The following is a 27,256-nucleotide window of genomic DNA, read 5'->3' as shown; positions in this document are numbered from 1 at the left end:
GTCCTCTTAGTAGTGCAGTCAATATCGGTGTAGTTCCCCTGTATAATATACGTCAAGCATAATCATATAAAGTGTGAAGAGCGCAAGGTAGAAGATTCTTGGTAAGCATTGTATTTGATGAAAGGTGTGACAAGATTATAGTTTGATAATTTTGCTTCTATTAAAGTTTTTGAGATCCTTGTATGAATGACATTTTCTATTTTCATTGTGCTGAATTTTTGCAGACTTAATAATTGTTTATTACAGTCTGTTAGAACATTCTGGTGTGACATACCTGAATATGGGCTTGTTAAGGAATGCAAAACAAACTAGAATGCTATTCTAGCATAAAGTTTCTCAGGCTCCAGGCAGAGGGATGTTGATGTGGGTATTAGCTGTTGTCCATGGTGGCTTAAAGTAAACAGGCAGTTGATAAAACTGATCAGTGATCATTCTGGAGGTATAACAAGTACACTAACTTCAAATATGTCCCTTACTGTGCCTAGAGCAGAGTAATGTGCAAAAGGCAACAGATAACACTCCATATATACAGTTAAATGTGGAGTTTGAGACTCCTCCCCCTCCTAGCTGTCTTTGGCCAGGCCTGCAATTGCATTTTGCCATGCATCCAGGGATATCACACTTATACTGTAGTAAGACTCTAATGCCACATACACACAATCGAAAATTCTGACAAGAAAAGTCAGATGTGAGCTTTTGGTTGGAAATTCCAACCGTGTGTATGCTCCATCAGACTTTTGCTGTCGGAATTTCCGCCAACAAAAGATTGGCAGCAGGTTCTCTATTTTTCAGACTTTCCGACAAAATTTGTGTGACCGTGTGTATGCAACACAAATTTGAGGCAACATTCCGTCAAAAAAAATCCATGGTTTTCTTGTCAGAATTTCCGATCGTGTGTACGTGGCATAATACTTTTGTCTATACATGAACACTTCCATAAAGTAAAAATATCAGTTACGTTCAGTGCCGATCCTGACTTTCCTGGGGGCCCTAAGCAAAATAACATGTCACATTAAAGTTGAGAAGCGTGGGGGGCTGCCGACAGTGACATGTCACATTAAAGATTAAAGTTGAGAAGCGGGTGGGAGGGGGTGTTCTGCTGTCGGAAATGACATGTTACATTAAAGTGCAAAGCGGGGGGTGCTGACTTCTTACCTCTTCTCCCATGCAGCCAGCGAGTTGAGAAGCGGTGTGAGGGGCCGTAAATGACTTCTCACTAGTCGGGGCCTCTAGTAATTAGGGGGGCCCTCCGCAGCTTTGTGGGGCCCTAAGCGGCTTGCATAGTGAGCCTATAGGGCGGATCGGCCCTGGTTACGTTTGCCCATCTTCATGTGTAAGTTCTGCCGGTCCAACTCTGCATTCAGCTGTTGTTTCTTCTTGATTCCTGCATTACTCCGTTGCTGTCAATATTGCCAATATTGCTTGAATTTGTTCTATCACTAGTGAAAATATAAATTATAACCTCTTCCTTTATAGAGAACAGGCAAAGCCCTTGAGCACAAGGCATTTTCATATTAGGACACCCTAATATACAATTTCCAACAGATCATAGCAATGCAGAATGCTGGCCTGCCCCTTCCCACCTCCCGCACCTTTCTATTGGTCTGTCCTGTCACTGTCATGGGTGGCTTCACTACCCAATAAGAATGTAGGAAGTGGAAAAGCTGGGCAAGCTCCTAACATTGCCAGTACAGTAGGTAGAAGAATTAGCATTTTAGTGCACCCCAGGTTTCAGCTAAGATTTTAATCTTGTTGGCAGTTTAGCAGCATTTACCAAATGACAGATGTACTTTAATTTAGCTCTGGCATTACTGCATTTCAGGAAGGATCAGTAAACTGTGTCCGTTAAATATATTCTTAATTATCTGAGGATAATCCTCTTTGAATAAGATTTATTCTAAAACGATAAATTGGACACCTCCAACGGCAGTACAGATAAGTCTCCTCTTCCTGGCTGGGCCATGATAATATCACATTTCACCTGCAGCACATTCAGTTTTAGCTTTTTGTGCTTATTTTGAAGTACTACTTTGAAATGTATTTGCAACAAGGCATATGTTTCTGACTTTAACTCTACTCCACTACAGAGAAAGCTCTGATCTTTGTGTTTAGAAGACAGATCCAGCTCTAAAATTAGAATGCGGTAAGAATACAAATGAAATAATTTTTGGAAGCAGATTTTGCCCACACATGGTTAGCACTTTGTCTTCCCAAGTCTCTCAGCCAGCTTTTCAAGCAGCCATAACAAGTCTTGGGATTTTTGTCTGTATTCCACTGGCACATTGTAATCTATCTGTGTCATGAAAGTTTACATAAAGAACACTCTATGGACACGAGTATTTTAAATACAATTTCTGAAAAGTGATTGTGCTTTATTTCAGTGAAACAGAGTGAAGAAATTCATGTTATTGTTTTATTTCTGTCTACATACCTTTTAAAGAAGTAGAAATAATGAACTGGTAAAACAATCCTTAGTCACCCTGGCACCCTATTGTATCCCGATCACCCCATAACCTCAGGTATTTACGAGAAGCCACTTGGTTACATAACCAACCAGCTTCTTTAAAGTGGAAGTAAACCCATCGATTTAACAAAACACAGTTACATGCTGGCAATGCTAACTTTCACATTGGTTGTGCTCTCAACCAAACTGTCAAACCATCCAATGGCTGGTGTCATGTGCAGCATCATGGCAGTTGTAGATTAAACATAGGTCAAGATGGCAGCTTCCTTGGCTGAAAACGATAGGAAGCATTACTTCCACTTTAATACAAGCTGTAGGTTTTAAACTAGAAAACGTGGACCTTTTGTTGGGAAAAAAAATTGGTAAATACCTTTCACACGGGACTTTCTATTGGTTCACTAGCTCACCCAATTTTACCTATAGTCCCATCACTATAACGGACTGCCTCAACGACCAAAAGAAATGTGCAGGAGGCAGGAAGGATTGGACAAGCTTTCAAACAATAAGAAAGTGCTGAGTGCTTTTGCCTGTCAAAAGGACTTGGGGGTTGGCCACATTTGCAGCCTTTTTGAAGCTGCTGCAGGTATGTGCAGGTGCCTCTAGGCGATGTATACCCACACCCAAAATGTAGTCTTGTTTAAGTTACAGTATCAGTCAGAGATATTAGAGGCTTAAAGTCTTATTAAACCCACTTGAAAAATTAAATGAAGCTGCATACCTTTTGTCGCCATTGCCTATTTTGTGATATCTTTACAGCGATACCAGCCTATGAAAGTCTCCTCTGTGGACTTTCTGCCCATAGGGTACCTCCTTTGTCTCTAGTGTCTCCCTAGTGCCACCCTGATGTGTGCACTTTCACCAGCTGTTGCCTTGCTCATGGGATGCATGCACAGTAGGTGCTGCTTGTGCTGGCCCATGCATAGTAGTTGGGGGTGTTGGCGTAATGCTTATCTGGCACATGCCCAGCCCACCAGGGTTGTGTTTGTTCAACGTATGGGCAGCACTGCCAGGGGCTCTACTGTTGGGGGCATATATTTAAAAAAAAAACATAATTTGGGTGGAGCCTAATGTAAAGGGAAGTTTCCTTTTAGGATTAATACCTCTTTAACTTTAGAAATATCAGCACTAAGGATTATAAATCTTTCTGAATCCAAAAAGCATTCCAGGAAGATGTGATTGCAAACAGACATATGATTCTGCTAGAGGCCTGTACTGATGCAGAACATTACTTTTTCTGCCAGAGTGTATGCATAAAAGGAAACACAAACAGGCAAATAATTGTGTATAAAGACATGAATAGATATCAGTATAATCGCAGAAAAAAAAAAAATGTTGTGCTCATTCTTCTTACAGCTTTTGCTGCATAAAGTACAGCTATATGGAAAAATGTGAACCATCTCACAATCCACATTTATATTCAAGGCCATAGTTTATCTCTTAGTTAAACTGTTGTAGATTCAAGGCTGATTTAAATCAATTTGTTTGGAATCTAGATGCCAGTATGGGAAAATTGATTTCTTTGTTTGCAAGGCAATTTTTTATGTCAGCAGATTAGCGAAAGTTAAATCTTTCTTTGTTCACATGTCTCAAAACATCATGTCGTTTCCACACCATTGATACATTGATAGAGTGAAACAAGGTAATGAGAAAATAAACTTTGTAAATAGTCTTCATTATTTTCATCTCGTTCTCCATTTCTATGCTGAGCACCTGATGGGCAATGTTCACATGTTGCTGATTGTCATGCTGTCTGTATGCATCAGTCTTTTAACCACTTAAGCCCCGGACCATTTTGCAGCTAAAGGACCAGGCCCCTTTTTGCGATTCAGCACTGCGTCGCTTTAACTGACAATTGCGCCGTCATGCGACGTGGCTCCCAAACAAAATTTACAACCTTTTTTTCCCACAAATAGAGCTTTCTTTTGGTGGTATTTGATCACCTCTGCGGTTTTTATTTTTTGTGCTATAAACAAAAATAGAGCGACAATTTTGAAAACAATGCAATATTTTTTACTTTTTGCTATAATAAATATCCCCAAAAAAATATATTTAAAAATCATTTTTTTTCCTCAGTTTAGGCCGATATATATTCTTCTACATAATTTTAGTAAAAAAAATCGCAATCGGTATTTATTGATTGGTTTGCGCAAAAGTTATAACATCTACAAAATAGGGGATAGTTTTATGGCATTTTTATTAATATTTTTTTTTACTACAAATGGTGGCAATCAGCAATTTTTATCGTGACTGCAATATTATGGCGGACACTTTTGACATATTTTTGGGACCATTGTCATTTTTACAGCGACCAGTGCTATAAAAATGCACTGATTACTGTGAAAATGATAATAGCAGTGAAGGGGTTAACCTCTAGGGGGTGCTGAATGGGGGTTAAGTGTGCCCTAGTGTGTGATTCTTACTGTAGGATGCGTGGCTGGGCGTGTGATGTCACTGATCGTCGTTCCCTATGACAGGGAACAGACGATCACTGACAACCTACTAGGAAGAACGGGGAAGATTTGTTTACACTTACATCTCCCCGTTCTTCAGCTCAGCTAACGTGTCCCGCAGGCGTGGTCATGGAGCTTCGGCCCGGGCGCTCGCAACCCATGGCTGGGTTCTTAAAGAGGGGACATACCTGTACGCCCTTGTGCCCAGCCATGCCATTCTGTCAACGTATATCGTCGTGCAACGGTCCTTAAGTGGTACATATGCACATTTTCTATTGCCTTTAGTGGACCATTGCAGATATAGAACTTGATAAACTGAAGATTTTTTATAGGCAATATTGATGAAGAAAAAAAATGTAAGCAAACGGAACAAGTTTTTAAAAACCCGATTGCTTCACTTAGTTGTACAAACACTTTTGTGCAAGAAAATTGGAAAGAAATCAGCAGAAAGGATGTTACAGTACATACATTTAGGGCCAGTTCACACCAGATGCAGTTCCATGCAGTTCCGTTTTTTTCTGCACCAATACAGTCCGTTCCAGTCAGTTTCCGGTCAGTTTCTGATTTGGAAACTGACCGAACAAGGGAGCTGCGGTGGCTCAACGCGATTGGCACTGCGCTGATAAGCCATTCACCTCTGCAGCTAGGGGTTCGGATCCCAGTCTCAGCTACATGTGAATTGAGTTTGGTGGTCTCAGCCCGGCTCCCGGTGGGTGTGCTATGCGAGGTAAGCCTGCGCTTAGTACGCCCACCCCCCTCCCACAAAAACCACCACACTTACACGCACTCGAAATTGGGTTAACATGCACGCACTTTGACCAACGGTCTCTAAAAAAGAGAGGCGAAGGACTAACAGAGCTGGTTGAGCGGGCAAATCCTCTCACTCCCTTATAGGGAGTCCCTCTGCCCCGTTGGGCTTCAAAGCGGAGCAGGTAGGGTGGGCTGTGTGGGAGGACCCCCTCACACACCCGCCATTGCCACCCGGGGCATGGAGAAAGGTGGCAGATTGCATCTGGGGGAGGCCTGCCTACTCCCAAGTCCGGCTCCTCTCTCGAGTACACGCACAAAAATACACTTTAAAAAAAAAAAAAAGAAAGGAAACTGACCGAACTGGTGTGAACTAGAGCCATTGGAATACATGGAAAACATTGTGCATGCATTTTTAGTGCAGAAAAAAAGCACACGGAACTGCGTCTGGTGTGAACTAGCACTAAATCCGAATTGTCCCTTTTGCGGGTGTCAGCTGTAATATTGAAAATTTGCAGCTGTAATCTATAGGTGCCACGGGGTTATTAAAAATAATTTGAACACAACCTCATCCTATATATATATATATATATATATATATATATATATATATATATATATATATATATATATATATATATATACATAACTTTATTTAGGAAAAATGCAGTAGGGAGGAGTCACCGGTGTTAAACCATCTAAATACAAAAAATATGCATAAAAGAACCTTGCTTAGACTCAAAACTCTATACCTCTGCCACAGCCAGTTTTAGAAGTGAAAACGATCAGATATTTAATGATCTGAGAACCCTCTCCATGCCTGTATCAAGTGTTTTTTGCATATGGATTGATACATTTATTACCACATTTTTTTTTTATGGGGTGTGGTTGTGCTCTATTTGCTTGCCCTAATTGATTGACTACAGATTACGCACCATTTGTTGATATCCTCAATGCTGCCAATTGATTGTCTGAAGGATCAATTTATACCATCAAAGTGATGATCCATGTGTCAGTGTACAAGCTATACGTTGTACTATGGCCCTTGACAGTGCACCAATATGGCACCTTCATTTCAAGGTACTGTAAGTCTTTCATAATGTGCTAGTATGCGGTGCATACTAGCACATTATGCCTTTCACTTGCAAAGAGATGTTTATTTTCAAAGTTTACCTACTGCTTTATGAGAAATATGTATTTTATATAGTTACATAGTTAGTTGAGTTGAAAATGGACACAATTCCACCTAGTTCAACCAATAAAGGAATCCTGGCGATCTGAATACTTTGAAATGCAAAGGAGTGATTTGGGGTCTTCTGTTTGAGCGGTTTAGGGTGTATGTCTGGAGACATGCTTGGCCAGTCCATCCCCTTTACCCTCTGCTTCTTTAGCAAGGCAGTGGTCGTCTTAGAGGTGTGTTTGGGGTCATTATCATGTTGGAATACTGCCCTGTGGCCCAATCTCCGAAGGGAGGGGATCATGCTCTGCTTCAGTATGTCACAGTACATGTTGGCATTCATGGTTCCCTCAATGAACTGTAGCTCCCAGTGACAGCAGCACTCATGCAGCCCCAGACCATGACACTCCCACCACCATGCTTGACTGTAGGAAAGACACACTTGCCTTTTTACTCCTCACCTGGTTGCCGCCACACACGCTTGACACCATCTGATAATAAGTTTATCTTGGGCTCATCAAACCACAGGGCATGGTTCCAGTAATCCATGTCCTTAGTCTGCTTGTCTTCAGCAAATTGTTTGCGGGCTTTCTTGTGCATCATCTTTAGAAGAGACTTCCTTCTGGGACAACAGCCATGCTGACCAATTTGATGCAGTGTGTGGTGTATGGTCGTATCACTGACAGGCTGACACCCCACCCCTTCAACCTCTGCAGCAATGCTGGCCACACTCATACGTCAATTTCTCAAAGACAACCTCTGGATATGATGCTGAGCATATGCACTCAACTTCTGTGGTCGACCATGGTGAGGCCTGTTCTGAGTGAAACTTGTCCTGTTAATCCGCTGTATGGTCTTGGCCACCATGCTGCAGCCCAGTTTCAGAGTCTTGGCAATCTTCTTATAGCCTAAGCCATATATTTTTTTTCAGATCCTCAGAAAGTTCTTTGCCATGAGGTGCCAGTGACCAGTATGAGAGAGTGAGAGCGATAACACCAAATTTAACACACCTGCTCCCCCCATTCACACCTGAGACCTTGTAACACTAACAAGTCACATGACCTCTGGCCCAATTTAGACATTCTCACTTAGGGGTGTTCATACTTTTGTTGCTATCGATTTAGTCATTATTAGCTGTGTGTTGAGTTATTTTGAGGGGACAGCAAATTTACACAAGCTGTACACTCACTACCTTACATTGTAGCAAAGTATAATTTCTTCAGTGTTGTTACATGAAAAGATATAATAAAATATTTGCAAAAATGTGAGGGGTGTACTCACCTTTTGTGAGAATTTGTATGTGTGATTAAGTCATGCTACAGTAAAAATTGTTCATATCTGTTTGAATATAATTCTCACTTTGAAGATGGTGGAAACAGCACTGACACAGATTTTTGGAAAATGTGGGTGATAGTACTTAACCCATTATATTTGTAAGTAAAATAATAGGTTAGGTTAGGACCAATACCCATCCATACCCAGAAACACCAGTTGCTTCTACAGAGAACAGAATGGTGGGGTAGCACAGGAGAAGTGAGTATAAGTGTGTTGAAGTGTGGGAAACGTCACTTTTCTGTGAATAGGCAGTGACAGAGGCTCTTTTTAGGCCCCTTTCACATGGGGCAGCATAGGTGCTTCGGCGGTATACTGTCGTATTTACCGCAATATTTGGCCGCTAGCGGTGCAGTTTTACGTCTACTCTCCCACTTTGGCAAGGGCTATGTGTAAGCAGCTCTTCTTTTTTCCCCATGTACATCATATTTCTGTTTTTTATGTATGAGACTGTACTAGTATTGATCTGATTAATTGTATATATTTCTGATTAAATTGTCAATCAAGCTACAGATATTCTCCTGACGAAGCGGCAATAGACCGCAAAACTAGTTGAAATGCCTTTCGTGACTCACATTCCCATTGTGATGCTCCCCTTTTGGGGACCTTTATACTGGTGACTTGTATGGATTGTCACCATGCTTTTAATCTGTATATGATTTTGTGTCATCTTTTACTAATTTTGTATTAATAAAATCTTTATAGATTTTTTTTTACATATGTGTTTCCACACCTGATTCTATTTTTCAAATCTGTACCGAGATAGTCCAATTGCCCCCTCCCTTTGGAACCTTGGTTTGGGGACCAAATAATTCCAATTTCTATATCTCTTCTTTGGAGTTGATCATTAAAATGTAAGGGCATGCTCAAAGAGTACATTCAGTTTGTATCTATTAAGGCAGACTCTCTTACTACATTTTTAATGGTAAATGTTGCTGATGTAACAGATTAGATCTAAGGAGAACCTACCTAATGTTTCACCTGGTTTAGACTGCAGCAATAGGAACTTGGTTGTTACACACATCCTTTTGTCAAAGGCGCCATCAGTGATCCTTTGATTCTACTGTGGGAATTCTCTTACATTTGTTTAAGAAAACCTATCACCTTCTCACCTGCAGGAACGCACAGGAGGTGCAAAGTACCATGACATTCTTAAATGCATTATGTAACAGACTACATTCCCCTGGTAAGATTAATTGCAGCTTTTCCATAGAAAACTATGTGATAGGGATTTGTGTGAAGACTTATTGTGGGAATCCCGCATGTTTGTCTTGAACGTTTGTCAGTTGGTGCACCTGCAAGCTGAAAAATACAGTATGGGGCTCACACACAGACCTCCCAGATTAAATGGAGCACGTCTAGAATGTCCGACTTTGACATTCTTTCTTAAGCACCCAGTGTCCGTGGAATGAAGAGTCTTCTCATGCTGGATTAGTTCTATGGGTGGAGGAAAAAGAGGGCCTAGATTAGGTAGCATGGATTTATTGTCACAGACCACAGTAGAAATTGTTTAGATAGTTTACCGACTTATAGGACTGTGGCAACAACTGTAATGAACTATCTCAGGTTCCATGTCGTTGTTTCATAACTATTGTCATCCAAACCTCTCTCCAGTGAGGAAATCTCTGCTATTACTTACAGTATATTATTGAGACTACAGAGCGTGACTGCTTTCATGACTTGAAGTTCTCTCTGTTTTTATTCTAATTCAAAAGAAGTAGTGTAGAGCAAATAAATGAGCTCTGGTGGCAGCAGTTCAGTTTACAGCTACATAAAGGGAACACATTTTCTGAATAGGGGTTATCTTTTCATTTTTATTGTTCAGCATGTTATACATTCCTTTTATAGAGTGCATGTACATGACTGCCCATGTCTCTATATAGAGACTTGCCTGTTTTACCCAAATGCTGCGCATAGCATTATCATAGATTTCTGGTGTTTGCCAAGCATTATCAGAGAAAATAAATACATGTAATTATTATTATTATAAATGATAATATTCAAATACATTAGACATTAAACACATTTGGATGCTTAATACCTGAACCTTAAGGTACCTTCAAACATTCTGAAACATTGACCATGGCCAGCCATTTATGGTCAGGGCAGGGAACTTTCCTGTGTCTGTAGTATCTACTTAACACATGATGGCTAAGCCTGTTAACAGGAAGAATGGTTTAGCCAGGATAGATTTTTCTGGTCAATCACTCATGTTTATCTGTCACAGACAAGCTTTTGCAGTGCTAATTTTTTCTTGCCATAAGCACAAACGTACAATCTGAGTGGTTAGCAGTTCCACCTAGCAGCACTAGGGTCATCGGTATGAATCCCAACCATGACACCACCTGTATGGAGTTTGCATGTTCTCCCTGTGCCTGCATGGGTTTTCCTATGGGTACTCTGTTTTTCTTCCACACTCCAAAGACATGCTGAGAAGTTAATTTGTTCCTTTCTAAATTGGCCCTGGTATGTGTATGTATGCATGTGAGTTAGGGACCCTTAGGCCTCGTACACACGATAAGTTAACTAGAGGACAACGGTCTGATGGACCGTTTTCATCGGTCCAAAGTCCAAACTGATCGTGTGTGGGCCCCATAGGTTAAAAAAAAGCTAACTTGCTTTAAATTTAACCTATGGATTTCTAACCAATGGGGGAAAAAACGATTGTTAGTAGGCACAACCATCGGTTAAAAATCCACGCATGCTCAGAATCAAGTCAACGCATGCTTGGAAGCATTGAAGTTCGTTTTTTTCAGCATGTCGTTGTGTTTTACGTCACCGCGTTCTGACACGATTGTTTTTTTAACCGATGGTGTGTAGGCACGACGGACCATCAGTCAGCTTCATCAGTTAACCTATGACAACGGTCCATCAGACTGTTCTCATCGGATGGACTGATCGTGTGTACGAGGCTTTAGATTGTAAACTCCTTGAGGGCGGGACTGCTGTGAATGTACAATATGTGAAACGCTGCATAAATTGACTGTGCTATATAAGTACTTGTAATTATAAGGCTCTTGTACAATGAAGGCTGGGCGGGAACACTCTTCTTCTCAGGGGACATCATATAATGTCCTCCCATTCTTGCTGTACATGCGTACCCCCCATGCGCACATCGCAGTGATCGGTGGTCAGCTGTGTCCCTCGAATATAGCGCATCGCCAATCAGGGTAAAGAGCCAGTGACGCTAGCTCTTTATCATGTGATCACATGTAAGTGGTTGTAAGTGGCTCCCACTGCTGTCTCAGAGCCAATGATGAGTGAGAGAGCAAGCTCTTGTGCACATCGCTGGATCAAGATCAGGCTCAAGTGAGTTTAAGGGATGGGGGAGCTCCATACTGAAGGTTTTTACCTTAATGTAGAGAATGCATTTAGAACCACTAATTCAGCTGTAATAAGTATTGGTGTCCTATAGCTACTTTTTTACTCTCCATAAATGAGTTTTATCCCAGAATAAGATTTACTCTGCTTAACTATAGTATGAAAAATAAAAGTTAAAAATAAATTGCAGATGTGTGGAATATAATCTCTGAATGCCATATCCTTTTTATTCTGCATGTTTACAGTTCCACATCATGAAAACAACATATTCTACCATTTTGATGTTGAAAGAGGGCTGAGTGCAGATGAGAATGAAGAAAACGATGATCCAGGTAATAACATTCTTGTAAAAGAAATGATATGAATGGAAATTGTTTTACTAATAAGGATGAGTGCAACTTACAACACCTATCATTTCCCTTAGAGGGTCACTAAAGGAAAAAAAATGTTTTGCTGAAATTACTGTTTACAGGGTATAGAGACACAATAGTTAACTGATTTCTTTTAAAAATGATTAAAAATAAATAAAAAAAACAATCATATAATGTACCTACAGTTTAGTTTTGTTTTTGCTGTTGTTTCCTGGTTCTCTGATGTACAGAGCCAAAGAGCCAATAGAGGGCAGTGAAGGTTTTGCAAAACGAAACTGGATTGGTGCTGAGGGGTTTTAGACACACCTCCTTGATTAGTCACCACAGTGAGAAATCTCCCAGTACTGTGGTGGTCAGGAAACAGACAACCAGGAAGTGTCCAGAACAGAGTGAAATTACAGCCACATCAAAGCAAAAACAAACAATGAGGACATGAAACCAGGACTGCAGTAAGGTAAAGGAAGCTATTTAGCTAAAAAAAAATTCCTTTAGTGACCCTTTAAGTCTGCAGCATATATGGTTTTAAGATGATACTCTTTACTGAATTTCCTGCATTTACAGAAAAACGTATACTACTTACTGATCTAATAACTCAAACAAGTGCAGGTTACCCCTATTGGCCAATTAACACTTCCTCCTAAAACAGAGAATTGGAATGGCTGAGGGACCTACAGAATGCAGAGGCTCTGATTATCTATAAAACATTAAACACTTGACCAATCCCCCCTCCCAAAAACCAGACGACACATTTTATTTGGAGTCGAATGGCCAAAGCAACCTTTTATTACAAACCATTAAATACAACATTTACAAGAAAACAAGTTACATGCATATAATACAGTCAATGCCTAACAAATAAACCAACCTCAGCTTATGCCCGGTCTAAGGTCTTTGAAGGTCTGCACACTCACGATTAACCAGTTGTATCTGCCACCCAATCAAAGGCCCCCAGCCACAACTATACCAGCTCAGGGACAATTAACCACTTATGTACTACCAGATACAACTTAATTTATACCCCGATGTTACCTCTGTATTGTTAGGAAAGGACACCCATATCTCAGATGGGCCCAACCCACAATTATTTTACCAGCACCGCCTACAATGACCCAATAGGCCCTCTGCATGCTGCTATGACAAGAAAATAAGGTCTAGGGTTTTTGAAAGCCTATATACTCACAATGAATTGGTGGTATCTGCCACCAATCAAAGGCCCCGAGACCCAAATACACCCGCTCAGGGACAATTACCAATTATGTACTACCAGATACAACCTAATTAATACCCAATGTTATCACTGTATTGCTAGAAAAGGACACCCATACCTCAGATGGGCCCAACCCACAATTTTCCACAGTTAGGAAGAGACACCTATACCTTCAAATGGGCCCAACCCACAATTTGCCACAATTATTTAACCAGCACCGCCTTCAAAGTCCCAATAGACCCCCTGCCTACTTCTATGACAAGAAAATAAAAGGACCAAGAAATTGAATGGCAAGCTAACAACATAAAACCTGAAAACCCACTACAAATACCCCAGCACCATGAGAAAGAGAATGAGAAACACAAACAAACAAGGGAGGGAGGGTGGGAGAAAACTGTCTGATGCTGTGATGAGCTCTGACTGAGCTGTGACACGACCCCCCCTCCTCTCCAACCACTACAGAACACACCCTCTGCCTTGAACTCTTCAATCTGCTAAGCAGACTGCATCATTGTAAACCACCCACTAATACTCTGCCTCTTCTGCAAGCCCTCCTCCTAGTTTCACTCAACTCCAGGCCATATACTTTAAATACCTGTCACTGAATGATTGGTTACACACAAGGCAATGGAGGCAACTTTTTTAATGACTCCTACCCTCTGTTTTATTTTACATTATACCATGTTTAGTTTCGGTTTACCCAATACATTTTTCATCAGTAATACTTTTATTAGAAGCTATCAGGCACATGTTGGCTAGCAGCCCGGCTTATTGCTTCACATGCATTTTTACATGTAATGTTGTGTTGTTATGCCAGCCATTTAAGTGATTATGATGTGCTAGAACCTATTGCAAAAGTTACTTATAACATCATATAGCCCTGTCTAGATCACACAAACAAACCCTTACCTATTACAGTTTAAGTGGAACTCACTTTGTTTAACCGATTCCCATCCGCATGAGGTCGTGGACTTTGAGTGGAGATATCTGGATGATGCCTGTTACAGATAGCTGTTTTTCCAGCTGTCAATTCCCTGCAATGTAAAAGCCATCCTATTGGCTTATTAGCCACTGAATGGCTTTTACAGGCAGCAGGCGGTGACCCTCCCTCACCTCCCCGCCGCCATCCGGTGCCTCTCTGGGCTCTCCCATGCGATCGGGAAGCCGGAGATCTGATCCAGCAGTGGTGCCAGATTATCACAAAGTAGGCCAAGGACCAAATGGTCCCCGGCCATCTCTATGACCCTGGGAGGGAGGCCATCATGACATCACTTCCGACTCTGGAAGATGTAAAAACTGCACTTTTTTCCCCTAGAAAGCAAAGATAGTTTTTTTTGATCTTATGCTTTTCAGGGTAGAGGAGATATCGCTGGAGTCTTATAGACCCCAGATCTAAAGAGGAACTATCATGCCTTATTTCTATCACAAGGTATTTTTACATTTCTTGTAAAGGAATAAAAGTGATAAAAAAATAATAATTAAAAAGACAGTGTAAAAATAAAATAAATGATAAAAAAGAAAAACATTTGTTTAAAGCGTCCCCATCCCCTCATACTCGCAAGCAGAAGCAAATGCATACATAGGTCATGCCAGCATATGTAAACTGTGTTTGCACCACACATGTGAAGTATCGCCGCAAACATCAGAGTAAGAGCAATAATTTTAGTGCTAGACCTCATCTGTAACTCTAAACTGATAACCTCCAAAAATGTTTAGTGTTGCCTATGGAGATTTTAAAGTATCTTGGTTTGGTGCCATTCCATTTTAAGATGTAACATGTTAGGTAAGTGTATTTTTTCCCCAAAAATTGCATTTGAAAAATCTCTGCGTAAATACAGTGTGTCATAAATTGCAACGATCACCATTTTATTCTCTCTGCTAAAAAAAACATATGTAATATTTGGGGGTTTCCGAATAATTTTCTAGCAAAAAAAAATACAGATTGTAGGAGAGAAATGTCAGAATTGGCCTGGGTGGGAATTGATTAATACATATATGTTTACTATTTTCATTGCTAAATGATTTTTAATTTGTACTTTACACACCTCAGCATTTTCATCTTAGTTGTGATGCTTACTTTATCTCAGGGGAACAGTATGCATTCTACCTTTAAGATCGACTGCCCAAAGATATACAATCACTTCCCACTATGACCACTGTCATAGTCTATGAGTAGTCTTTGGTTTCCTTCTAATAAGCACAGCAATTGATTATGGGGTATGTTCGCTAAAGAGCAAAAAAAACTTTGATATGATAAATTGTTGTTGTAAGGTATGGAGAACAGATGAGCTTGAGTCAAGTGTGGAGTAGAGTGCTTAGGCAGTGAGTGCATTTTTAGTGCATTTACTGTTAGTGAGCCTCATTGCCCATACCCAGCATCCAGGGAAGCCCCATACTAACCTATCCCTCCTCTATGCTCTGATCTTCACTGTTCAGCTTGCTTCTTTATTACCCACTCCCCTCCCACAATACTCGGCTTCAATCAAAACTGACCCCAGCAATACCTCCTCTGTGTCATAAGATGTCTTAAGCCTTCCCGAAAGACTGAAGTGCATGGGGGGTATGACATACATCACCATGGGGCATATTTGCACTGTACACTACATCCTGGGTGTGAATTTGGCTAATGGGGCATTTTTGGAATACGTGATGGAACAAGACATGAATACTTTCTGTTTTAAGAGGGATGTACTGTACTATACCTGTTTAATTGATAGGGATAGGATATTGTTTGCTTTCCTTTTTAATATTTTTATTGATAAATAAATCTTTGGAAAACCCCAAACTTCTCATTGCTAGAGTTTGTCTAAATAATTTTTGAGACAAAAACTCAATTGCTATTTTACTGGGTTTCCTATTACATATTATGCTTACTTAACAGCATTCTTGTGTGTGTGCCTTGCATTTGTCTTCCGTAGGAGTATTGATCCACAGCTGCAATTTTGACAATGGACTGTGTGGCTGGATTAGAGATAAAGAAAATGAATTACACTGGGAACTGGTCAAAGATACTTCAGGTAAGGTCCCAACCTTGTTCTTGTGTAAGCATGTAATTCAGTTCTGGGTGTACACATTTCCTAAACAGCCATGCCATAAATCATTCACATTAATACATACAGAATTTAGATTCATGTGTATGCTGAAATTGGAAGAGAATTGAGAAGTTAACCAAAATAGCATTGTTAACAGTTAGATATGATAGATTAATGTGGACATACAGAAGATGCAGTAGTATAATAACAATTACACAACGTAAAACCTTTGCATATATTGTGAAATAGTCATCTCTGTATTCTAATAGATAAAAGTAGGGTTTAGAATATCAGCTTGTGGGTAATAAAGTGAAAACCCATCAAAGCTTATGTAGAGAAATATAGTAAAATGATGTAGATCAGCAAGGTGGACATACATGCTGCAAACGTAAAGAATATGTTAGATTTAAAAAGAAAAGGAGAGAAGAAAGAAGGTTCCGGTACTAGATGACAGACATCAGGAGACTGGTGCTAGCTTAAACCCATATAAGGTGACATAGGTACTAGTGTGACTTGCGATCAGGCCAGTGGCGCTTGCTTACCCTGACATTAGGAGATACTGATACTGGTACTGGGGGTGATCAGGAGATTGGTGCTTGTTAAACTGATATTGGTGTTGCTGGTGATCATAACACTGGTGCTGGCTTGCACTGTTACTAGATCACACTGGTACTGGTGTGGCTGGCAATGGTACAGTGGTGCTGTTTTACACTGATACAAAGTGACACTGGTACTGGTGTGGCTGGCGATCAGGACAGTGGCTTACACTTGTACTAGGTAACAATACCAGTGTAACATACTTGATAAAATTGGTACTGGTATGACTAGGACGTTATTATTTGCTTATAATGGTACTGGTATTGCTGTGGCTGGTATGACTAATGCAGACATACACTGGTACCTGATGACAATGCTACTGGTATGACTGGCAATCGGGGTACTCGTGCTTGCTTGCATTGGTACTAGGTGACATTAGTATTGGTGCTGGTGGCTATCAGGAGAATGATGCTGGTTTATACTGGTACTAGGTGACCAGTACAGTGGTGCTAGCTTACACCGGCACTGATGATGATCATGAGACTGGTGATGGCTTATACTGGTACATGATGACACTTCTACTGGTATGACTGGCGATCAGGACACTGGTGCTTGCTTGCATTGGTACTAGGTAACATTAGTATTGTTTTTGGCAGCGATCAGGATAATGGTGCTGGTTTTCACTGGCACTATGTGACCCTAGTACTGGATAGCTGGTGATCAATGCAGTGGTGCTGGCTTAAACTCGCACTGGTGGTGATCATGAGACTGGTGCTGGTTTATACTAGTGCCTGATGACACTGGTACTGGTATGGTTGGCAATGAGAACACTGGTGCTGGCCTACACTGGTACTAGATAATACTGATACTAGGTGACACTGATACTGGTGCTGGCTTATACTGGTACCTGATGGTACTGGTATGGTTGGCAATGAGAACACTGGTGCTAGGTGCTACACTGGTACTAGGTGAAACTGATACTGGTGCTGATTTACAGTGGTATCTGATGATATTGTTGCTGGTGTGGCTGGTGATAATGAGACTGGTGCTGTAATAGTGGTGATCAGGAGGCTGGTGCTGGCTTACACTGGTACCAAGTGACACTGGTACTGATGCAGCTGGTAATCAGAACACTGGTGCTGGGTTACATTGGTAACTGTGCTGCTGCTATTCGGGATGTAAAAATCTTCCTTTCTCTACTACTATAGTCTTTGTTTACATTTTATGATGCTGTCATTGAGTAATCTGCTGTGTCCACAGCGATCACAGTATTTTGCTTGTGGGAAAAATAGGACTGTCCTCAAGAGTGTGCTGTCTTTATATAACAGGCAGACGGCAAGTGGTTAAACTACGATATTGGACAGTAGGTTGTTAAAACATAAAAATACAACAAACTAATAATTCTGTACTATTCAGTAGCTGTGGTGCCTTTCATTCATTGGGTGAACCCTTTTCCAGCTGTCCTGTGGATAATGGCTCACCCAAAGGAATGATTGGGACCACAGTGTGCGTGAAGACCTTTTTGGGATAAATCCTAAGGCTGTGCGATGCCAGACCACACAATGAAGTGTGCTTGAATAGGGAGGAAGATAAGGTGAGTATTTAGAATGGCAAGCAGGTTGGTGGGGATTTATTGAAGTAGATTAACAGTGTAATTTAAGGAAACTTAAAAAATCTATATATTTACTACATCTCTGCAATACATGCACATGTATATTTTTTATCTCTTTAAACACGCAGCAAATACGGAAAAATAAAGCCAGCCATACATGGATCAAAATGTGTCTGGCCCATGCTGAACTGGCCAAATGTTGATCTATGTAAGGGCACCCTAGTTGATCTACTGGTTGACTTCTGTACAACCAGCCTGTCAAATTTTTCCCAATCAATTGGTGCCGCTGGTTATAGCTGGCAGCTCTAATCAGTGTATTCTGAAGGCGGGAAAGACTCTCTGCCTTCAGAACACAATAGCAAAGTGTGAGGTTTCCCCCATCCACATCGAATGTGTGGATGAGGGAATCATTTTTTTTTTTTTTTTTAAACCCGCTGGTTCAGTTTTGAAATTCTCATGTTTCATGTCCACATTGATTCTAAAATTATTGGGGCATAATAGCTTTGATTTACTAAAATGATGATGGAACTCACCCATCTGATTTACCTAAATTTCAATCTTATTCTCAAATTATTTGTGGTATGTTTTAGGAGGACAGTATTTAACAATCATGCAACCAAAGGGGAAATCTGGAAAAGTAGCTCGCTTAGTTCTTCCTCTTGGACATCAATCACACCCTGAAGATATTTGCCTGTCATTTAGACATTTTATGTCAGGAGAAAATTCTGGTAAACTACAAGTCTTCATAAGAAGGTCTGGGACACATGGGCCTCCTGTATGGGGCAGGAATGGAAGTCCTGGTTGGGGAGAGACGCACATAACCCTGCCTGGATCTGGAATCAAAAGTGTAAGTACAATTAGATTTTAGGGATTGTTTTGGAACTGTCATTTTATAAAGTACACATCTTTCTTGTCATTATTACCACTTACAATTCTCTAATGTTAACCTTGACTTGCTTGTCTTCACTATCTTGACATATCATTTAAAATTTTATTTCTAAATAAATAGTCCATTACAACTCCGTCTGTACTAAATGTTTAACCTTTTCTTGATTTTTGTTTCTGCTACTAATGTTTACTGCTTCCTCCCAAGTTCAGGGCCTTAGTTGTCCCTATACACCACCATTTCCTTAATTTAAGTCTCATTGCCCTCAATTGTATATCCCGATTTATTCATAGTTTCATAACTTATTCATGTGCAGTATAAACACTGAAGTGTTATCTATAACATGATATTGGATCCATTTACTGTGTGCCTGGAAAATGTTATGCTTGTTCAGTGGAAACCTAAACTTCTGCATGCCATCCTCTTTGTGTCATCTTTTTAACCACTTGCCGACCAGCCGCCGCAGTTATACGGCGGCAGGTCGGCTCTGCTGGGCGAGATCACTTAGATCTACGTCATCTCGCCGAGCAGCCAATAGAGGCGCGCGCGCCGCCGGAGGCGCTCGCCCCTGATGCTGACGCGCGTGCCCAGCGGGCGCGATTAACTGCCGGGCACCCGCGATCGCTCGTTACAGAGCGAGAACCGGGAGCTGTATGTGTTAACACACAGCTCCCGTGTCCTGTCAGGGGGAGAAATGCCTGATTGTCTGTTCATACAATGTATGAACAGCGATCAGCCGTTTCCCCTAGTCAGTCCACCCCCCCTTCAGTTAGAACACACCCAGGGAACATACTCAACCCCTTCCTCGCCCCCTAGTGTTAACCTCTTTTCTGCCAGTGACATTTTTATAATAACCAATGCATTTTTATAGCACTGATCGCTATAAAAATGCCAATGGTCCCAAAAATGTGTCCGAAGTGTCCGCCATAATGTCGCAGTACCGATAAAAATCGCTGATCGCCGCCATTACTAGTAAAAAAAAATATTAATAAAAATGCCATAAAACTATCCCCTATTTTGTAAACGCTATAACTTTTGCGCAAACCAATCAAACGCTTATTGCGTTTTTTGTTTTTTTTTTGGACTAAAAATATGTAGAGGAATAGGTATCGGCCTAAACTGAGGAAAAAAATAGTTTTTTTTATATATTTTTAGGGGCTATTTATTATAGCAAAAAGTTAAAAATATTCATTTTTTTTCAAAATTGTCGCTCTATTTTTGTTTATAGCGCAAAAACTAAAAACCGCAGAGGTGATCAAATACCACCAAAAGATAGCTCTATTTGTGGGAAAAAAAGGACGCCAATTTTGTTTGGGAGCCACGTCGCACGACCGCGCAATTGTCAGTTAAAGCGACGCAGTCCCGAATCGCAAAAAGTGGCCTGGTCTTTGACCAGCAATATGGTCCGGGGCTTAAGTGGTTAATATTTAAAAAAAGTATTTCTAAAGTCACAGTAAAATAAATAGAAATTAAGCACAAGAAGTTGGAGATTGGTGTCCTTCTGAGTAAAGCATATGGTTACACAGAATTGATATATACAGGGCCAGATCCACAAACGAATTACGCCGGCGTATCTATTGATACGCCGCGTAATTTCAAAGTTCCCGCATCGTATCTTTGTTTTGTATCCACAAAACAAGATACGACGGAATGAGGAATCGATCCGACAGGCGTACGTCTTAGTACTCGTCGGATCGTAGGTGCATTTTTCCGCCGGCCGCTAGGTGGCGTTTCCGTCGAATTCCACGTCAAGTATGCAGATTAGCTAGATACGGCGATCCACGAACGTACGTCTGGCCGGCGCATTTTTTTACGTCGTTTGCGTTCGGCTTTTTCCGGCGTATAGTTACCCCTGCTATATGAGGCGTATCCTATGTTAAGTATGGCCGTCATTCCCGTGTCAAATTTTGAATTTTTTACGTCGTTTGCGTAAGTCGTTCGTGAATAGGGATTTGCGTAGAATGACGTCACCGTCGTAAACATTGGCGTCATTTACGTCGAGTCACGACGTATTTACATAAAACACGCCCCCATCACATCCATTTGAATTGCGCGCCCTTACGCCGCCAAAGATACACTACGCCGCCGTAACTTGCGGCGCGCATTCTTTGAGGATACCAAAAAAAAGTAAGTTACGGCGGCGTAGTGTATCTTAGATACGCTACGCCCGACGCAAATATGCTCCGCTGTACGTGGATCTGCCCCACAGTGTGTGTATATATAAATTTATGGCCAATTAAAATGTATCACAAACTCACTGTTATACACAAGCAGGTAAACGTGAATCTCTCACAGGAGAGATTTTCAGGTGCTTCTGTGCACATGTTGGTATGCGAACATATAGATGTGAAGTGAAATAAAAAAACTTTGAAATGTAGATTTGATCTACTGTAGTTTTCTTTCAACCATATTTACTTTGTTTTGCAGATAATTTTCAAAGCAGAAAGAGGCAGAGATCGAACGGGACAACTTGGCCTTGACGATGTCAGCTTAAAAAGAGGCCCGTGCACTAAAGCATAACAGCCAACACATCTGCAGCTAAAGTGAATGACAACCCAGTGCAGAGAGGGGCAGGAAAATTGATATCAATCACCAAAGCCATTGTGAAACAAGAGACAAAAATGTCACAACAAACGAGAACTAAAAACCCAGCAATCGCTCCTCTTTGACAACGGGCACAAGAACTTAAAGATAGTTTGTTTCCAGAGAACATTTCGATGTGCTATGGTTCTTAATACTGTACACACCCTACAAGAGACCATATCCTGAGGAAGAGAACCCATTCAGGAGGAACTTGTCTGGTCTGGTGTGAAGATGATGCTTGAAATATATGTGCTCGAGCTTCTGAAAGTACAAATACCACTGATATGACGATCATTTTACCACTTCTGGAGGGAAAAGCTTTGTAAATGCATAATGTATAACTAAGTATTTATCAACAGAGATGAACTCCACATTTCATTTTTTTATGGGAATAGCATGTTAATAAATTATGGTGAATAACTGTCAAGGTCAAACATCCTCTCAGTCCTAATGGTGCTTTACAGTAGTTACTGTTGGCTACAGTGTTGCATATTCATTCTGTATAAAAGCTAAATCCATATTGGTGGCTTACTTAGTCTGGTACATGCCAGCAGGAAAGGATCTGGAATTTGGATTTTCTTCCCCTATCTTGTAGATTGTAATGATGGCACATCAGGACTTTCTCAAATGATTGCTTGCTGTCTTTTTCCTTTTTCTTTGAGCCATAATATTATATACGGTATATGTATAGCACAACACTACACAGTGTAATGTTCCTGGTATATAACCGGCAACTAAGCAGTCTAAAATGTTTGCAACACCGGTGGTTTGGAAATGTTAGTAAAACACATATAAAGGTTTATGGAAGTTGGTTGGGGAGACATGTTAACGTGGAGGTAGAAGAGTTAAAAATTGAGAACTGCACTAGATCTGGTCAGTGTGAGATATCTAGTCAGTGCAAAAAACTCGAACTGATAAAGCAAGACAGAAGGCCTCAAACTAGACAGAGATACTATACCAAGAAGGATAGTTGGCTTAAATTGCTACATTACAAATTAATATACTTTCCAATTTTTGGAAACTTAGCCTGGGCAAAAAAAAGCTATCATCAGAGAGACAACCCTGATCATGGATCCGGGTTTCAGCTGTAAATTCAAGAAAGGAAGATATACGTATTGCTTTAAACAAAACTTGTATGACCTATATAAAACGTTGGCGACAGTTGAACTGAAAATGTATTTCAGCAATGGAGAAACTGTTCGTTTTATGTTGCAGTCGCTTCATTAATACACTATATTACTATAATATACTATAAAACTTTATTGGCATCTTAGTCCGTAGGGTTCAATATTGAGTTGGCCCACCCTTTGCAGCTAAAACAGCTTTCACTCATGGATGAGCGAGTTTGGGTTGGAGGAAGTTGACTGGCCTGCTCAGAGTCCTGACCTCAAACCGATAGCACACCTTTGGGATGAATTAGAAAGGAGACTACAAGCCAGGTCTTCTCGTCAACATCAGTGCCTGACCTCACAAATGCGCTTCTGGAAGAATGGTCAAACGTTTCCATAGACACACTCCTAAACCTTGTGGACAGCCTTCCCAGAAGAGTTGAAGCTGTTATAGCTGCAAAGGGTGGGCCAACTCAAAATTGAACCCTACAAACGAAGACTGGGATGCCATAAAAGTTCATGTGCGTGTAAAGGCAAGCGTCCCAATACTTTCGGTAATATATTGTGTATATTATGAGTTTAAAATGATTAAATGCGTTTAATGTAAGTTATAATTGTTAGAATCAGGTCAATACTTTTTTTAAACCTAAACTGAAGATAGTAGAAGCGAAAACGAATAATGTGAGACTGTCAGAAACTTCACAGCAGATTAATTTGCTATAGCAAACTTCGGGGTGTACAGATACAAAGAGAGGAACAATTTTGAAGGGGGCAGGGCTATACCTGCAGGCTAATAACAGATTTGCTCAAGCCTATTGCCAAATTGATGTGGAATTGTGATGATATGTTTATATTATGTTTATATATATCTAGGTCTTTTTTTGGCACAATCTAAAAAGATGTATATTACATTAGTGCTGTTTTGGGAGGAGAACCTTTAGTTACAGTATCTATAAACTTAAAGACTTTGTCACAAAATGTAACTTAAGTGCAGGCAGTGTTGAATATTTTACCATGGTTGATCAAATATATATATATTTAATATGATATGAAATTATATGCTATGTGCACTGAGCTATTTTCCATGGCACAATCTCTTTATACCTGATGTTTTGTGGCAACTTGGGAAATGCCCCTTTTCAACAGCCATCTATATACTGTAGGCCTCAACAATAGCAGATAGCAGTGCAGGAACACTGACATATATGAAATGATGCTTACACATCTGCAGTGCATATGGAAGAGTGGACCTAAATCATCTAACTCACACAGGATGTGCTGCACTAGTCAGGACGCCATATGGGTGACCGGAGGATCCCAAGTCCATTGCACCTCTATGATCATGATCAGTAAAAATGCTCTAGAGTTTCCATTTGTATGTTTTGGAGTTTATTAAAGAGTTACCAACTGACAACAAGGCAATCCTATCTGTTGTCACACCACACAGATACAAAATTGGTGGGACACCACTGCAGGTTATAACTTTCTCAACTTTTTCCAAAACAATAGAATTAATTTATTAAAGATATATTGGCTGTGAACTTAGCAAAGTGACTTTCACTTTGCAGAGAAATTTTCACTTGGCTTAGTGAAAGTGTTACTAAACCCACAACAGTAAAATCAGTCTGTATATGCAGTAAAGAATGCTTGTTATACTCACTGTGGAACCTAAGGGGTTAATCCTCTGCATTGTGTAAAAAGTCTGTTTGATCCTGTCTCATCTGACCCCCCTCCCTTTCCACTGTCCCCTGATAATTTCCTGATAACACAAGTTCTATGGAGTCAGGATGCACATGCTCAGTTTGGTGTGTAATCAGCACAGGGCCAATCAGCACTGTCCAGACAGAAATTCAGGGGTCTTACAGTCTCATAGGACAATCAGAAAACTCCTCCTACAAGCTTTAACCAGTGCTTGGCTGAACAGTGATAGATGTCATAAGACTGCTCTAACTGATGAAGAGAAAAGATATTTAGCAATTAATATTTACTAAAATAATTGCATTTCTCTGTTCTGTGTACTGTGGGAGATCAAATATAGTGAATGCAGGCTCCTTACATAGTTACATAGTTAATCAGGTTGAAAAAAGACACAAGTCCATCCAGTTCAACCACAAAAAATAAAAAAACACAGTACAATCCCATACACCCAACTCCATACCCACAGTTGATCCAGAGGAAGGCAAAAAACCCCAGCAGAGCATGATCCAATTTGCTACAGCAGGGGAAAAAATTCCTTCCTGATCCCCCGAGAGGCAATCGGATTTACCCTGGATCAACTTTACCTACAAATCTTAGTACTCAATTATTTTATGTACATTTAGGAAAGTATCCAGTCCTTTCTTAAAGCAATCTACTGAGCTGGCCAGAACCACCTCTGGAGGGAGACTGTTCCACATTTTCACAGCTCTTACTGTGAAGAAACCTTTCCGTATTTGGAGGTGAAATCTCTTTTCCTCTAGACGTAAAGAGTGCCCCCTTGTCCTCAGTGTTGACCGTAAAGTGAATAACTCAACACCAAGTTCACTGTATGGACCTCTTATATATTTGTACATGTTGATCATATCCCCCCTAATTCTCCTCTTCTCAAGAGTGAATAAATTCAGTTCCTCTAATCTTTCCTCATAGCTGAGCTCCTCCATGCCTCTTATCAGTTTGGTTGCCCTTCTCTGCACTTTCTCCAGTTCTCCGATATCCTTTTTGAGAACTGGTGCCCAAAACTGGACTGCATATTCCAGATGAGGTCTTACTAATGATTTGTACAGGGGCAAAATGATATCTCTGTCTCTGGAGTGCATACCTCTCTTAATACAAGAAAGGACTTTGCTCGCTTTGGAAACCGCAGCTTGGCATTGCATGCCATTATTGAGCTTATGATCTACCATCCTGGGTTTAGTAACACTTGAATGAAGTAAATTTGTGCTGAATTCAATCATCCAATCATGTGCTAGCTAGATTACGTTTTGTTTTGTTTATGTTTGTTTTTTTGTTTTCCCTGCATTTGATTGTTATTCTTTGCAAAGTGAATTATTACAAAGTTAAAGGGTCACCAAAGGAAATATTTTTTTAAGCTAAATAGCTTCCTTTACCTTACTGCAGTCCTGGTTTCATGTCCTCATTGTTTGTTTTTGCTCTGATGTTGCTGTAATTCTTCTCTGTTCTGGACACTTCCTGGTTGTCTGTTTCCTGATGACCACAGTACTGGGAGATTCTATTTTAATGTTCCAAACCATCACTGCTCTATGGCTCTGTATAGCACAGAGGCAGGATAACATGCAAACACAAAACTAGATGCAAAAACGAAACTAGAGGTACATTATATGATTGATTTTTATCTATTTTTAATCATTTTTAAAAGGAATCAGTTAACTATTATGTCTCTATACCCTGTAAACCAGTCTTTTCAGCAAAAAATTTTTTGTTTATTAAATTAACCCCAGTGTGTAACCATATCCTTACCAATGCTACACAACCCAATTTTCTAAAATTATATAATGTAAAAAAAAAAAAAGTGTTTTTCATTCATCTGTATATAGCTGCAGATATGCAATTATAATAAATCCCCTAAATACCTATTAGGTCTCCAAGCAAACAATGCAAAAGGTGTGCCATTATCCTTCAAAAATAAATGCGTTGGAGCTCACTTAATAAGGCAAAGAGAAATTTGCTAGCTATAGGAATCTTTGACAACCAGTCAGCATTCATCCTTCACAGGCATTGCTACAGTGAACTTAACGAATAGTCTGGCTTGCAGCATTTTGCACATCACTGCTTTGATTTATTAAATATTCCTGAGACCTGTTGTATGAAGAAATTGAGGTGTTGATAATACTGTTTGGTCAGAATACAGCTCACAAGAAGCTCTGCATAGTACATTGTTTGAAGAACAAGAATCTCTGCCTATTCCTACTTACCATATACAAAAATACCCTAACTAGAAGAATGGAGGACTTTGAAGGTACCAAGTTGTATATTAGAAAAGTTCAATGATTTATTGTACAACTGTTACAACTGTTAAAATAGTGACACATATGACATAAAAGAGACATAAATGGTGCATGTCCACACTACAAATACATAGATTTATGTTACATATTGTTATTGATTGTTTTTGCCCCACTGGACGTTAAATTGATAGATTGCTTGCTGTTACTTCGACGTGTTTCATGGATCTAAGCCCACTTCATCAGGAGGATAACTACAGTCAAGCTCTGAATGTACATCATTAATCACAGTAGTAATATCCACCACCATCAGCTGCAGTTCTCTGGAGAGAACTGATCATTTCCCTTAGAGCTTGTTCATTAACAAGTCCTTCAAGAGAGGACCAGGCTTGTATAATAGGCAAAGTTTCCTATTTAGGAATACTTCAGTGTCAAATCGCTGTTATTGGGTTCTTCTAAGTGTCCAGGCTGCAGCTTGCAATTGGGG

At 40.2% G+C, this 27,256-nt stretch overlaps 1 protein-coding gene across 5 annotated transcripts in view; it reads left to right on the top strand.

Moving 5' to 3' along the window:
• NPNT (nephronectin) overlaps positions 1-22,350 on the top strand; it is a 132,713-nt gene extending 110,363 nt beyond the window's left edge. For all 5 annotated transcript variants that reach the window (XM_040329684.1, XM_040329681.1, XM_040329682.1 and 2 more), the window contains 4 exons: positions 11,737-11,823; positions 15,988-16,086; positions 18,841-19,097; positions 21,564-22,350. In XM_040329684.1, coding sequence (XP_040185618.1) covers positions 11,737-11,823; positions 15,988-16,086; positions 18,841-19,097; positions 21,564-21,656 — 536 coding nt within the window. In that variant the 3' untranslated portion in view covers positions 21,657-22,350. The remainder of the gene's footprint in view (positions 1-11,736; positions 11,824-15,987; positions 16,087-18,840; positions 19,098-21,563) is intronic.
• Positions 22,351-27,256: the final 4,906 nt, after the last annotated feature.

This window comes from Rana temporaria, chromosome 1 (genome assembly GCF_905171775.1).
Source record: "Rana temporaria chromosome 1, aRanTem1.1, whole genome shotgun sequence".
NCBI classification, from domain to species: Eukaryota; Metazoa; Chordata; class Amphibia; order Anura; family Ranidae; genus Rana; species Rana temporaria.
Note: the sequence above shows the minus strand (reverse complement) of the source record. Positions and strands in the feature narration are given on the sequence as shown.